The sequence below is a fragment of the Cyrtonyx montezumae genome, unplaced genomic scaffold (assembly GCF_038088225.1).
Source record: "Cyrtonyx montezumae isolate F1298 unplaced genomic scaffold, pur_monq_1.0 scaffold_7, whole genome shotgun sequence".
NCBI classification, from domain to species: Eukaryota; Metazoa; Chordata; class Aves; order Galliformes; family Odontophoridae; genus Cyrtonyx; species Cyrtonyx montezumae.
Window position 1 is genome coordinate 3,042,250 of NW_027072078.1, and position 14,979 is coordinate 3,057,228.

The 14,979-nt window shown below is 43.2% G+C and overlaps 1 protein-coding gene across 4 annotated transcripts in view; it reads left to right on the forward strand.

Moving 5' to 3' along the window:
• The window catches only part of FN1 (fibronectin 1), a 45,256-nt gene that overhangs the window by 6,027 nt on the left and 24,250 nt on the right, over positions 1 to 14,979 (forward strand). For all 4 annotated transcript variants that reach the window (XM_065750964.1, XM_065750967.1, XM_065750963.1 and 1 more), the window contains exons 7-19: positions 512 to 712; positions 1,166 to 1,345; positions 2,817 to 2,993; positions 3,504 to 3,656; positions 5,470 to 5,598; positions 7,140 to 7,283; positions 9,253 to 9,374; positions 10,525 to 10,702; positions 10,836 to 11,012; positions 12,155 to 12,283; positions 12,395 to 12,484; positions 13,014 to 13,208; positions 14,386 to 14,658. In XM_065750964.1, the coding sequence (XP_065607036.1) occupies positions 512 to 712; positions 1,166 to 1,345; positions 2,817 to 2,993; positions 3,504 to 3,656; positions 5,470 to 5,598; positions 7,140 to 7,283; positions 9,253 to 9,374; positions 10,525 to 10,702; positions 10,836 to 11,012; positions 12,155 to 12,283; positions 12,395 to 12,484; positions 13,014 to 13,208; positions 14,386 to 14,658 (2,148 nt within the window). The remainder of the gene's footprint in view (positions 1 to 511; positions 713 to 1,165; positions 1,346 to 2,816; positions 2,994 to 3,503; positions 3,657 to 5,469; positions 5,599 to 7,139; positions 7,284 to 9,252; positions 9,375 to 10,524; positions 10,703 to 10,835; positions 11,013 to 12,154; positions 12,284 to 12,394; positions 12,485 to 13,013; positions 13,209 to 14,385; positions 14,659 to 14,979) is intronic.

The following is a 14,979-nucleotide window of genomic DNA, read 5'->3' on the forward strand; positions in this document are numbered from 1 at the left end:
GTTCTGTTTGCTGCACCTCAGCAGACCTGCTGTGGGGACCTTTAGCAAAACATCCATAATATGGGCAAACAGCCAGTGTTATTTTCTTTTTCAGCTGAAAATTCAAAGTGAATCCTACCCTTGTTTGTTTGTTTTTTTGCATTCCCTCTACTTACAGTGCTTCTTTGTTGCCTTCTCATTGATGGTGATTTTTTTTTCTATATTTCTGTTTAAAAAAAAAAAAAAGCCTTTGTTTTAAAATAATTCCTATGTAGGAATGCAGTTGGTGGTGATCTTAATCCTTCCTAAAGCAACTCAATGGTGGTAGAAACCAGAGGCTATCATTAGCAGAAGAAGGAGTTGTTCTTTTAATTTTGAAGCTTACGAAGTGGAATAATTAACACGTGTCTAGAGAGTTTAAGAGTGATGTCTTCAATCTGATTTAGAGCTGAAGAGTTCAGCATTTAATTGAAGCATTCTGTTCTTCAGCTCTGCATGTGATGTCTTGGTTCTCTCCCATGTTCTGCTGCAGGATCTGGCTCTCCCAGCTTCACAAATGTGCAGACTGCATTGTACCAGCCCCAGCCCCAGCAGCCCCAGCCTCAACCACATGGCCACTGTTTAACTGATAATGGAGTGGTGTATTCTGTGGGTATGCAGTGGCTGAAGACACAGGGCAGCCAGCAAATGCTTTGTACTTGTCTTGGCAATGGAGTCAGCTGCCAGGAAATAGGTATGAGCTTTTGTTCAGTGAGATCTGTGGTTTTATTTTGGTGGGGAGTTCCTTTGTATGTGTATCGGATGTCTGCTAAAGAAGACATCCTGGAAAAAGATGCAAGAGGTGAAGAAATAAATAGTTGCTTTGGTTACTTGCAGCCTGGGTCTGTAGGGCAGAAATACTTCCCAGTGAGTTATATATATAACATTGCTGAGGCCCGTGGGGAACAGCATTCATAATTTTATTCAAACCAAGCTGCAGTAATATATGTTTAGAAAAGAATGTGAAAGAATGACACAGCTGTGGGACTGAGTTTTCTCTTGGTGTGTATTGGCCCAAGTCCATGGCAGTCAGTGTGGTTCATAGCAGTGGTGATTTGACCCAGAGGGGCTGTTGCTGTTTTAGAGCCCTCAGATTTGGGGATTGCTTTAAGCTGGAGTCTAATGCTGTGATTTGTTTATTTCAAAGCTGTGACTCAAACGTACGGTGGCAATTCTGATGGAGAAGCCTGTGTTCTGCCTTTCACCTACAACGGGAGGACTTTCTACTCCTGCACCACTGAAGGCCGCACGGATGGGCACCTCTGGTGCAGCACCACTTCCAATTTTGAGCAGGACAGGAGATACTCTTTCTGCACTGAGCAGAACGGTGAGTTCTTCTCAGAGGGTGTTCATGCACACATGGCCTTCGTCGAGGAAGGAGCAAAAGCATGTAGCTGTCTGAACAGTCCTGGCAGTTTGGAGGGACTCTAGGCATGCCTCAGCAGCAAGGCAGCTGTGTGAATGGAGGGCTGTCTGGAGTCAGGGCATATTCACACCTTTGGCACCTTTGGAGGGTGCTTGAGATGACACAGCTGTAGCCTTTGAGTTTTGTTCTCTGTTCTTCAAGCTACCATAGTACACGAGTTCGTAGTCAGGACAGAGCTTTGGCCCAAAGGATATGTGGACTTTGTCCCTGCTTGGCTAAATTGCTACAGCATTGCCCATATTAGGTTGTGAAGAAGAGGATATCCATAGAGTACAACTTGTGCAGCTCTCTGTCACTGCCTCGCTCCTGGCTATCTAGCCAGGTTGCCATATATAGCAGTAATCTTGATGTGATTTGTGATTACTGTGATCAAGAGCTGGTGCATGACTAATGCAGCAGCATTCCTGCTTGTCTGTGGATGGTCAGCGTTCCCTTCACAGCACAGATCTACCTGTGTGGTTGTACTTCCTGGAGAGCCCATCAGGCATCTCTGGAACAGTATCCAGTCAGGCTTCTCTGTAGTCTGACCTTAGAGAGAATTTTTCACATTCCAACACAAAAATATTGCTTCAAATACTGCGCAGGTTTTTTAACTGCTCTTCTGCCTCATTTTTTTAATGATAAGTCAAGCCTTTCTGCGCAGAAATACTCTTTCTTTTTAAAAAGCAAAACAAACCCAACAAATACAAAGAGAAAAAAACACACTCTCCCGTCCACACGTGTATGTGCACACACATTCTTGCTTTAGTGAGGCTTCTAGTGATATTCTGTGGGGATTACGAAATACTGGTACAGCTAAAAGCAAAAACCTCCTTGTTCTCCATGATTTGTAAACCAGAGTTGTACAAGAGGTGAATAGTTTATGTAGATTAGAGCCCTCTTTCCACCGGTGCTTCCAAAACACGAAGCTTTCAACCTGCAGAGTTTTTGACTTGTTCGTAAATGAATTGTAACCCTTTCCTGACATCCAAGGTCTTTCTTTAAGCCAAAGGGCACAATTGAGTAATAGTCTCAGTGAGATAATACAGATATGCTGAGAACTGTGATGTTATTTGATTCTCTAGACTCTGGTACAAAGGGTCTGCAAAGCCACTTCCCAAACACAGTGAGCTTTAGTTTTCCATATTCCCCAGGAAATCCCATGGCTGGGTCCAGCAGCTCTTTCCAAAGCAATCTTTGAACTGAACTGACCTTATGCAAGGGTTATATTTCCAGTTCTGAATTAATTAAATCCAATAAAAGAGGCTAGTGAATAACACCATACAGGGTATGCATGAGAAAAATAGTGCTAGCAGTTTGTTTTTAAAGCTGTTCTCAGTATGCTATGGGAGAGCGTAGGTTTGATTTGCATCTGTTTCCTTTTCATCTCCAGTTTTGGTCCAGACACGTGGTGGCAATTCCAATGGTGCTCTGTGCCACTTCCCCTTCCTGTACAACAACCGCAACTATACCGACTGTACTTCTGAGGGACGGAGAGACAACATGAAGTGGTGTGGAACCACTGAGAACTACGATGCTGACCAGAAATTTGGCTTCTGCCCTATGGCTGGTAAGAATGAGAACCAGAAAGGGATTATGGATTGCTTGCAAGTAGCTCTTTGAGCTGGAGAGTAAGGAGCTGTCTGTCATTGGTCAGTTATTGATGACTTCCATGCTGGCTCAGAAACCTTTAAGGAGTCTCTGAAGCTTTTTTGTCCTATTTTCCCCCCAACTAATACCTTGTAGTACAGACTCAGGCAGTGCCATGAGGAGGCTATTTTTGTTACTCATTTTCTGCAAGCCTGGCATGCTTTTCAGCCAGTGCAAACTGATGTAGGTTCATTAAGAAGCACTGGACTGTGTTGCTTGTTAGCAAGTGAGTTTTTTTTATCTTGCATCTGCCAGAGCTTCTCCTTCATAGCTCTCCCTTCCTCTTGCCTGGTGCGTGGTTAGGAATACGTCTGTACAATGTTGTGGTCCATTCCTCCAGTCCGTGCACATCTCACTGCAAATAATATAAGCCCTCAATGCATTGTTGCTACGACCACATAAAGCATTTTCTTACTTTCTTCTCAACCAGCCCATGAAGAAATCTGCACCACCAATGATGGCATCATGTACCGTGTTGGGGACCAGTGGGATAAACAACATGACATGGGCCACATGATGAGGTGTACCTGTGTAGGAAACGGCCGTGGAGAATGGACTTGCATTGCATACTCCCAGCTCAGAGGTACTGCTTTTTGTGCTGTTACTGCTTTAGTCTAAGTGTTGAGTGTGCAGGAGAAATTGGTTTTCTAGCCCAGACTCCCATTTTATGTTGCTGATCTTTTCTTTGGACTCTGAAGGGAATCAGAGGGGTTGTGTAAAGCTCTTGTCTTGATTCTGTGCTGAAAAAGTACTGTTTCACCCTTTGTGGGCCAACAAGCCAGGGAAAACATTGATTAGCTTGATCAGTATGCAGCTCTACCTATTCTTGTCTATGGTTAGCAGTCAGTGCCACTGAGACTTTAGAGAGATCTCAGCAGAAACCTCTCAAGAACAGAGACAGCCCCCGGTTAATCTGAAGTTTGAATGCAGAACCATCCTGTTCTATCATTCTGCAGTGAAATGTTCAGTTCCTCTGCTGGATAAATCCCTTTGTGAGCTAATCTATACGAAAAGTTGGCAGGATAGCACTGAGATTATTCTTATTTACTTATATAAATAAGTGGCCCAAGTGGAGAAGTGCTTAAGCAATACCAAAAAAAGACTTAAAAGCACAGATATTTGATCATCTTAACGGCTAGCTCACAGCATTGGCTTCGTGTCTGGAAAAGGCAGGGGGGTTGCTGACAAGCAGCCAAGAAAGGACTCTTAATACCACTGCTGAAATGGGATGTAATTTATAGGGAAAGGTCCGTTCGAGGGCTTTGGGAGGGGTTTTTATGAATTTCCTTCAGAACGGTGAGAAATGCACTGCTAGTAGTTTTTCTGGTCTGTGAAACTCCTTTCTCCAGAAGCATGGCTAGTTTTCTGCTGTTTGCTCCTCAAGTTGAAGGGGTCTTTCTTGATGACAACGACATGGATATTGTTTTTTCGAAAGGCCAAGGTTATCTAAGTAGAACTTTTAAAACATAGCAACTGGAGGAGGTCCTTAGCGTCCATTGGTGGATCTGACCACTGTTTGGTTTATCCTGATGCCATGCTTGTGTTGTGGGAAAGTATGATGGGGAAAGAAGGCCTGGGATTAACTGAGTCACTTCCCCGAGGACAGATGGTCTGTGACTGAGTCCAGAACTGAACTTGGATCTCTTGGGTCCTGGTTAAAAAAACAACATGCTTCTGGGGTGGTTTTATCATTTGTTTTGTCTTACTGCTCCTTGCTGTGATTAGACTGGCTTTAGGAATTCTGGGCCATGTCACAGGTTGACATATCTCCATTAAACCTAATAGACTGTATTTTAGCATGGAGTCTGTTACTGTGCTTTTGAGGGAGTTTAGCAGGCACCATTAGCATCTTGGATGTATAATAGATCTTCTGTCTTCAGCTTACTACAAAGAGTAAGGAAGATGCTTATGATTTTTTTTCTGTTGCATATTTGTACCTCAGCCTGGCATCTTTATGAACTCGGAGCAGTCCTTTTCTTGTGCAGTTCTGAGGATTTCAGGCAGTACTTGACAAGGTTTTCCAGTCTAGCCTTCTCTAAGAGGTAGTAGTGAAAGAGTGTGACGCTTTAGTTTCTTTCACACGTGGAATCTGTCATAAAGCAGTTTCATAGTGAGTGATGGATCCTGCTTTGGACAAAATCCTATGGACCTTTTTTTCTGTAAGTGGTGCTTGTTTGCATGCTGCTGATAAATGAACTCAGGAGCAGTGATGTGTATGCAGCATTAATCTGCCATGATCACAGATACCAGAAGGGCTCCGTTTTGCATGGATGGAGCTTGTCAGGGTTAGTCTCTGTAAGCTGATCAAGAGGAGGGAAATATGTGCCAAGCAGAAGGATTTTGTCTTAATGCTCAGAGCTATTGCTGACAAAATATCTCTGCTCTTTCTCAAACAGACCAGTGCATTGTGGATGGTATCACCTATGATGTGAACCAGACGTTCCACAAGCGTCACGATGAGGGGCACATGCTGAACTGCACGTGCTTTGGCCAAGGTCGTGGGAGATGGAAGTGTGATCCTGTTGGTAAGTCACAGCTGTCCCCACTTGCACGGCCAGTGTTTTACAAGAGCTGATTTCAGTATGGTGAAACTGATGTGTGAATTTGGAGTCGGCCTTTGCCAACTTTCTGCCTTCTATTGCACAAGTGTGAAAGTAGAAGTAATGCTGTGTTTGTTGGAGGCGTGTGAGATGGCATTTGTGGTTTTAGGGAAGTAAGATTGGGCTATCAGGCACGCCCTTAGAATAATACCATCATGTAGTAGCATATCTTTTAAAATCCAGCACTCTTCAAGCTGGGGTAACAGGGCATATGAGCCCCAGACTGGGCTGAACTGGCTGAAGTGTGGTACTTGGGTTGTTAGCATGCAGGGTGCTCAGACTGAGTACTGATAAATCAATATGCAAGTAGGTGGTGATGCTAGGTGCAGCTTTTCTTTCCTTTCTCTATTCTAAAATCTTTAGGTCTCCTTATTGAACTGGGAGAAGAGCATGACCAGCATATATTCACTTACCTCAGACTAAATTGATTTTTTTGGATGCCCTTTGTTATGGCAAAGAAAGCTAGCTCAGGATGAGAACCTGTGTTAATAGCACCCTGGAGGTTAGCTAAAACCATCATGGCTCTGTGTGGGAATGAAGAGATTTCATCTTTTCTATCTCCCCTCTCCTGTAGTGAATCAGGATTGGAAGATAAGACATGACTGTTTGATTTGCAATTACTAAATCTAGAGAACCTTGAACTATTGCCAGGAAAATCTATTAGCAAGAAGCAGTGGTTAAATTCTACTTTATTTACAGCAATATGTATGCAGTTTTGCTGGAGGAACTTGGATTGTAAATCCACTGCTTTGAAAGAAGAGATGATTTCAGTTCTCTGTGAAGGTGGAATTTGATAGTTGTCTCTCTCTAAACAAGGCTCCTGTTAACTAAAGCAAGCCTTATGTTAGTTCTCACTGAAAATTTGCATTCAGCCAGAAACACAGGCAGAGTTCAGACTAGAAAGTGTACTGAAGCATTGTTACTATGTTGTATTCCCACTAGCTTAAGCATATTTCAGATTTGCTTTGTCCTTCTTCAGTTTATCTGATGATAAATCTGGAATGACTTCTGAATTTTAATGGATCACTTCAGATGTACATATGACTGAGTTCTGCTTAAGCTAGTGGGAATTTTGCCACTGATTTCCTTGAGAGCAACATGGTTTAGCTTTGGATTAGAGATGGACTCAGCTGACTGAAGCAGAATAGGGCTCCACAATAGCTAGCACAAAATAAATCCTTCCTTGAAGGAGCACTGCACTGACTTCAGTAGGAAGCTTCCCAGGTGGACAGCTTATGTGAACAGTACTTTAAGAAATGCATCACACTGGAATGAGCCGCCTGATATTTGCCTCCTTGATTCAAGATTCAGTTTGTTGCCACCTGCTCTTCCTGCAGCAATATTTGTATATATGTGGTTGCATTTTCTGTGAAATTTTTCTTCTGACTTACTCTTCTGTTCGAGGTGGGTTTTTCACAGTCGTTTTGATATCACACAGCAGTTATGTGTCTCTTTTGTGCCTTTAGATCAGTGCCAGGATTCTGAAACCCGTACTTTCTACCAAATTGGAGATTCCTGGGAGAAGTATGTCCATGGTGTCAGATACCAGTGCTATTGCTACGGTCGTGGTATTGGAGAATGGCATTGCCAGCCCCTGCAAGCCTATGCTGGTAAGAAGCCCAACAAATGACTCTTCTGCTAAGACATAAGGAAAGCAATCTGTCTATCCCTTACCTGTTCAGGTTCCTGTACATATTCTGCATCATTGTCAAGTCGTATTAAGTGGAAGTGATTTTATATCAAAAAGCCCCAAAATTTATTTATGTAGTTTTCAAGACCTGCTAATGGTTTATAATTTGCAGGTACTCACAGCCTTAGGGAGGTATTCCTTAACTGCTCAACAGATCCTTTTGGTTTCCTTCTTAAGCAGAACGTTTTCCCCCCACCATCTTGGCAGACACAAGGAGGTGTTATGATAATAAAGAGGGTGCCAGATTGTTAACAGCTTTTCCTGAAGCCAGGCTTAGCTTAAAACACAACTATCACACAACAACTTTGCTTTTCAGCACCTCTTGGTGCTTAGCAGTGCCACAAATCCAGCCTTCAGATTCTGCTGCTTAAAACTTGCAACTGTAGCCTTGACTTTTACACTCACCACAGTAGCAAAATCCACCAGAGAATGAGCATTTTCCCTGATCAGTGCCCTGAAGAAATGAAATATTTGAACTTTGTTTGCCTAGTCAGTTCCAGGAAGTCTTCATACAGATGGACAGCGGCTCTGTCACTTGGGCTGTTCTGTTTCAGTTCTCTCAAACAAGGGGAGCCTCTTTACCTGCCTGTTTCAAGTTGCAGCTGTCACTGTCTTAGTCTGAAAAAGATGGAATATTAATGCTGTGTTGTGCTTGTTCTGTTGGGAGGAAGCTATACTTGTGTCATGGGTTTCCCAACCCCTCCGTAAAAATTGGATGTGCCAGCTTCAGTGTGAGCTGATTCCCTGTTCCTCTGACACAGTAGAAGTACCTGTCCACTCAGTAGCTGCAATGTATTTATCCCATAAGTGCCCTGTAATGTCAGAAAGGAAATATGAACCTGAAGAGGAGAAGGGTCCTATTGCCTCATTTCTGGTTTACTAGCTGTATGGCAGGCAGACCTAGGGGCTGCTTTTCTCTGGGGTAGTGGACTGAGCATGGCACAAATAGGAAGCTGGCCTTCTTTGGGCTTCTTTTCCTCTTATATTTTTCCCCTCAGTTTCTTATTTGGGATTGCTGAGCTTCATTGACTCTTGTCAGACTGCTTAAACAAACATCTCCCTGAGCTATGTAAAATATGCATGCCTCCAGACTGGAGACCAGGGATTTAGGCTTTCTGTAGACACAGGAGTGACTGCAAATGTGTAAATAAACCAGATCTAATGTTTCTGAAGGTAGGGTTGGGGTTAGGGGAGCTTTGAAATTCTGTGTGGGCACAGGTTTGTTTGCCTGGAAGTCCTGTTAAATATGTAGCAGGTATATATGTCACACAGTTGTCCAAATAAATTATAAATAGAAATGTTAGGAGTGAGGGAAGGGTGTAGGTATTTAATGGCTAAAACAACACGCTTTCCTGCAGATTCCAGGCTGCTCTGCAATGGGATTTTCTGACAGCTAACACAAGTACAGTGTTGCTGAGTGTTCAGTGCGACCTCCCCAGCAGGTCAGGGAGATAATGAAAAGAGAGCTACCAAATCCTAAAACCTTTTTTCTTCTCAATTAAAGACCTTTGTGAAGGGGTTTTGACTGAGCCTGATCCAACTGAACGTGTTAATGAGAAGTTGATAGTCTTAAGTGTTAGAGCACTGCTGAACTTGCATTTTCATGAGTTTATGGACCTGATTTGTTGCACCAATCCTCCTTTTTCTATATGGGGTAGTTCCAGTTTGCTATTTCATGACACAGGAAATTGAACCAAACACCACATGCTAACTTTTCCACAGAACGTATTCTAATTCATCCATCTTCTACTTAAAAGCATTAAAGAGAAATAGTCTGACTTGTTTTCTGTGTATTAAGTAGTGCCCAAACCATGACTTTTTCATGGCTCAACAACTAAGGGGGAAAAAATTCCCAGTGTGTTAAAAGTGGAAACTTTTTTTTGTTTCAGGGGCAACTGGACCTGTTCAGGTGATTATAACAGAGAGTACGAATCAGCCAAACTCCCATCCCATCCAGTGGAATGCTCCCAAAACATCTCACATCAGCAAGTACATTCTGCGCTGGAGACCGGTGAGTATCTCATTCAGCTGGACCTGTAGATGTACTGGGAGCTCCAGAAACCCACAGCTCCTTAAAGCTCCAGGCTTTCACCTGGAGGGTGTTGTTACTGTAGAGCGCTGATTCGTTGTCCTTGTCCTGCTGAGGTCAACTGTTAACAACCTGTTGCTGTATAAACACTTGCTGTTTTCATGCCCAAACATTACTACTGATCACTGTGCTTGTGTAGTATCATATTAACAAAAGCACCACTGCAGCAGACAACTTTATATCCTTCCTCACTTTAAGCAATGTAAACTCCTTCTCAGTGTGTTAGTGCTCTGCTCGTATCCAGAGATGAGTGCATTATATGCAACTAATGAGCAGGTAATGAGTAGGGTACAAAGTTAATAACAGCTAGGAGAGAATTAAATAATTAGTCATCCCCCATCTTCTGCAAGGGCTAAGCAAAGCTGGTTAACCACTGCTTGTTGGCTCATTCATACTTGGGGAATGATTCATTCTAATGAATGATACAGTTAGTTTTACAGTTCCCCAGAGTATAGCTTCACAAAAGACCACTTAATGATTAAGTACACTAGTACCTCAATGCTGCCTGTGATTAAGAGAACAATAAAGGCCTTGATCCAAAGCCATTAAAAGCACTCAAGTATTTTTTACTGACTTCAGTGTATCTTGGATCAAGGCCTGAATGAAATGGCTTTAATGCACTGGAATACAAAGCTCAGAGGACGAGGCATTATTGTAAAGCTTCCCATAGAGTTCAAGCACAGGGTAGAAGGGACAAACATTTTGGTATATTCTTTTCAGATGATGGCTTGGAGTGCTATTGTGAACAATCTTTGAATAAGCATTTCCCAACCATTCCTTCCTGCCTTACTGTCTTTTTGATAAAGGAATGACTTTGTATGTAACAAAGAATGTCTGTTTTAAAGGAGAAGGTTCAAAGCTAGATTGCTTTTCAGTGTACCCCAGCAAAACTTGTCACCCAAGAAGTTATTATGCATTTCTGCCATCTCTTTGTTCATTAGGCATGCACATGCTAATATCATCCAATATCACAGTGTTTAGTAACCATGCAACAGGTTGGGTTACTAGATAGGCCCGCTTGCAGGCTATGCAGTCTCTCACTATATATCAACAAGTATCCTTGTTCTTGCAGAAAAACTCTGGAAGGCACTGGAAGGAAGCCACCATCCCTGGTCACCTGAATTCCTACACCATCTCAGGCCTGAAGCCTGGTGTGGTATATGAAGGACAGCTCATCAGTGTTCAGCAGCATGGCCCCAAAGAAGTCACACGCTTTGATTTTACCACAACTAGTACTACAGCAGTGACAAGTGAGTCCAACAGTAGGGCTGGAGTGGCATCCAGAGCAACCTGCTGTCCCGAGAGAACAGCCTGAAGACTATTTCCTATATCCCAGTTAACACAGTGACAGTGATTGACTAAACCTCTTTCTTCTCTTTTCAGGCAACACTGTTTCAGGAGAGACAACTCTGCTCCCTCCCATGGTTGCTACTTCAGAGTCAGTCACTGAAATCACAGCCAGCAGCTTTGTTGTCTCTTGGGTTTCTGCTTCTGACACAGTTTCTGGATTCCGTGTTGAGTATGAACTGAGTGAGGAGGGTGATGAGCCACAGTATCTTGGTGAGACAGTGTTTGAGTCTATTAGATCCAAGCATCATTTACAACATCACTGTTTTCTGTGCCAGTCAGCGGTGTAAATAGTGAAGATCTTGCTGTCTTTCAGTATTATTCAGTTAGGATGTGATAGTGGAGGACTAGCACAGGTTACAGACTCACCTAGTTGACTGTCTTTTCTCCATCACTGGCCATAAGCTCAAGTCCAAGGGAAAGTATGAGAAAAGGGCAGGTGTATAGCAACAGTCCCTCAGAATACTCTCATAGGATCCAGCAGAGGAAAACTCACTGAGCCAGAGGTAGTAGATGTGTGAAAGCTATGTGTAGGAACTATTCTTTTCAGCATTTTGGTATTATTAATTTATTTTAAACTTACCTAAACTTACTAGCTTCCACAGTGTTGTGAAGGAACATGGGGAGAGAAGCAAATCTATTCTTTGAGCCTACCACCTGGCTAACTTCTATGGTTCTTTTTGTTTTTTTCTTTTTTTTTTGTCTTCTCAAAACAGAATGCAGTCTTTCCCAAATCCCCTCTTGGCCACTCATGATCTCATAGATGTCTGTCCCAGACCACTCTGTTGTTTAGTTTGGATCAGATCTTACTAGGCTTTGATAATGTGATAACTCAGCTAAGCCGGGAAGCTTTGAAAAGGACTGGACTTAGACCCAGGAAGTGGATTCACTTTTACTACATCTGATTTGGAGCCTCTCTCACCATACATAACTTAATTTTCTGTCTTAACGATCATAGTAGCAAGGATTTGAGGTTACAGTAGCTATTAGGACATATGCATGTGGTGAAAGAGCAACATGAGAAAAAGAACAGTACTCCTCTGACCTTGGCTCTCCCTTGGCTGCTGCCCCCTGAACTCACACACTTGGGCACATGGGCTTACCATTGTGAAACAGTTCCTGAGCATATCTGTCTACAGACAGAGGCCTTCAGGCAAATGGAAGTGCTTCCCAGTTTCCCTTTGGATGCTCTCCACATAACTTCCCTGTTATGAACTGAAGCCACAGTGCAGAGCAATTTTTTTACTGCAGGAAGACTGATTGAGCCTGGATTATAACAGAATTCTCTATGTCATTTGGTAAGAAAGCAACAAGGTGGAATTTCTAAGGCCATTTTTATTTCCTGCCTCTTTTAGATCTTCCAAGCACAGCCACTTCTGTCAACATCCCTGACTTGCTTCCTGGTCGCAAGTATATCGTTAATGTCTATCAGATCTCTGAAGAAGGCGAGCAGAATCTGATCCTGTCTACTTCACAGACAACAGGTATGTGTGGGTGGGTGTTGCTGCACTTTGGAAGCTGTTTTTAGTGTTTGCTGTGGACATTTGGTACCTCGCATCCTCACGCTTGCTGCCTTCCTATGTTCTTTTAAACAGCTCCTGATGCACCTCCTGAGCACACTGTGGAAAGCGTCGATGACACATCAATTGTCATTAGCTGGAGCAGGCCACAGGCTCCAATCACAGGTATGTCTAATTGGAGTGTGTCTGTTTCACAGTGCTGATAGAATCTGAAATCTCAGTAGAAAGAAAAATGAAGTATAGCTCCGAAACAATGGGTTAGTGCCTTCTGCCTAGGCTCAGAGGCCAGCTGGAAGGCACAAAGAAAGTTTAGCTTTCGTGTTGCTGCATGTACAGCTGAAGGGATCTAGCCTTATGAACCATGCAATTCAGGAGACTGAATGCAAAATGATTCCTCCTGGATTTGTGTTGGGGAAAAAAAAATATCAAGCCCTGTGACCTTCTCTGTACTTGTCAACCAGACCATGCTGTAACAGATGTGCACACTGGTCAGATAGTGTGGTGTAGGTCATTACAAACTCACCAGCTGTAGGTGGAACTCAGCAAAAGCAAGCCTCTGGTGCTATTGACATTCAAGACTGACTTTGTGAAACCTCAGTAAAGACATTTGTTTAGTTCACTTTTCCATCATTTCTTGTGCTGGCTTATTGATTATGCCTGACCATTTTACGTATACCTCTCTTATTTTTTTTAGGCTACAGAATTGTCTACACACCCTCTGTGGAAGGCAGCAGCACTGAGCTCAACCTGCCTGATACTGCTACCTCTGTAACACTCAGTGACTTGATGCCAGGTGTTCAGTACAACATCAGCATCTATGCAGTGGAGGAGCATCAGGAGAGTACTCCTGTCTTCATCCAGCAGGAAACCACGGGCGAGCCACGCACAGGTAGTGGCCGGAAGACAATGCAAGCTCTTATTGCTGTAACTAAATGAGTGTTGCCAGTCAATCCTTATACAGACTTTTAATATTGCTTTTGCCATTGCTGTTGTGTTGGCTTTTTAGCTGTGTCAGATGTTGAAGTTCTGCAGTAAAATTGTACTCATGGATTGGCACAGTCAAACCACTACACTGCATCAGCAGTGTTACAGTTCTTCAAGATCAGGCTGCAGGCAGGTCAGAAGGTTAGTCTTGCATTGTGTCTGTGGAAAAGAGAGAGCAGTTTTTCCTAAGCTGTCTTATGGGGATTCTGCTGGGAGATCTTATGAGCCTGGTAAGTCATTTTGCCTCAGTACTTGGCTTACAGATGTTTAAGGTTATGTACTCAGACACAGCAACACAGATCTAAATAGTTCACCTGACTCCATTTCCCTTCCAGTCCTAACTGTTACTTTCCATTGCAGCCTATGGAGATTGCTCAGCATTGGTCGCTGAGCCAAAATAACACCGTGCGATCTAAAACTGAGGGACCCACATTAAAAAATAAAACAGCAGAGATCTTTAACTATCAGTTGGGTTGAATAGCCAAACCAAAAGAAAGAGCAGTGAAAAAATAGGGACCTGATGTGGTAACAGTGGAATGCAATGGTCCTGCAAGTTGCAAGCATATGTGCTGGCAAATGGGAGTTTACCAGGAAGGAACTCAGCTCGACTTTATGGTTTGGCATCTGTATCTTCTCAAAATGTGTGTTGGTTAACCTTTGGGCTCCTAACCTAAAGAAACTTAGTTTGGACGTAGGGATTCAAGGGTGCAATACTGTTGGCCAACACAGAGGGAACTGGATTTTGTCTTTAACTACAGTAAAGCCAGATCAGCCCCTGTTCTTGTTTCGCTATAAAAGATTGATGTTGAAGTTAATTGTAGACATTCAGGACGTGCCGTAGATTTTCAAAACTCTCTCCTAATTTTAAAAGGAGGATCTTTTGTCCAACCTCTGGACTTGGTTTGTTGTTGTTGCTCTTGTGTTTCAAGCTTCTGGTCCTGTATGTAGGGTTACCATGACATCTTTTGTCGGTGAATATTCTTGGTCAGAATTCACTTCTTTTCCCATATAACCCCATAGTTTCTTCTACTGTTTGCTAAGCTCTCCCTCTAACACCGTTCTTTCTGCCTCTTTCTTCTCAGATGAAGTTCCTTCGCCCAGAGATCTGCAGTTTGTGGAGGTCTCTGACGTGAAGGTCACCATCATGTGGACCCCACCGCAGAGCCAGGTGTCTGGATATCGGGTGGAAGCAATCCCTGTCAATCGCCCTGGCCAGCACGGCCAGAGATTGCCCATTACCAGAAGCTCTTTTGCTGAAGTTGTTGACCTGCTCCCAGGAACGACCTATCTCTTTAAGATCTTCGCCGTGAGCCATGGCAGGGAAAGCAAACCTTTGACTGGGGAGCAAACCACCAGTAAGTACCTTTCCTTCCTGCTTTTCTCAGCCTTTTGTGGTGCTTATACCTCTGTCGCTTAGAGAAATGTATAAACAGAGCACTTAAATTGCAACAGTTGTAGCCCAGGAGGTATCCCATAACTAGGATGACAGGGCAGGGAATTCATTCAGTCAAACAATGATCTCTTCAGCAGATTTATCTTCCTCCAGGGCTTTCCAATGGGAGTTTAACTCTCGTGGCACTTTAAAACAATTTCGTATGGCTGGAATTCAACTTTTTTATTGCTGGCTGAGAATTGATGGGCCCTGCAGTTCTTTTGCTGTGCAGATCACAGCCTGT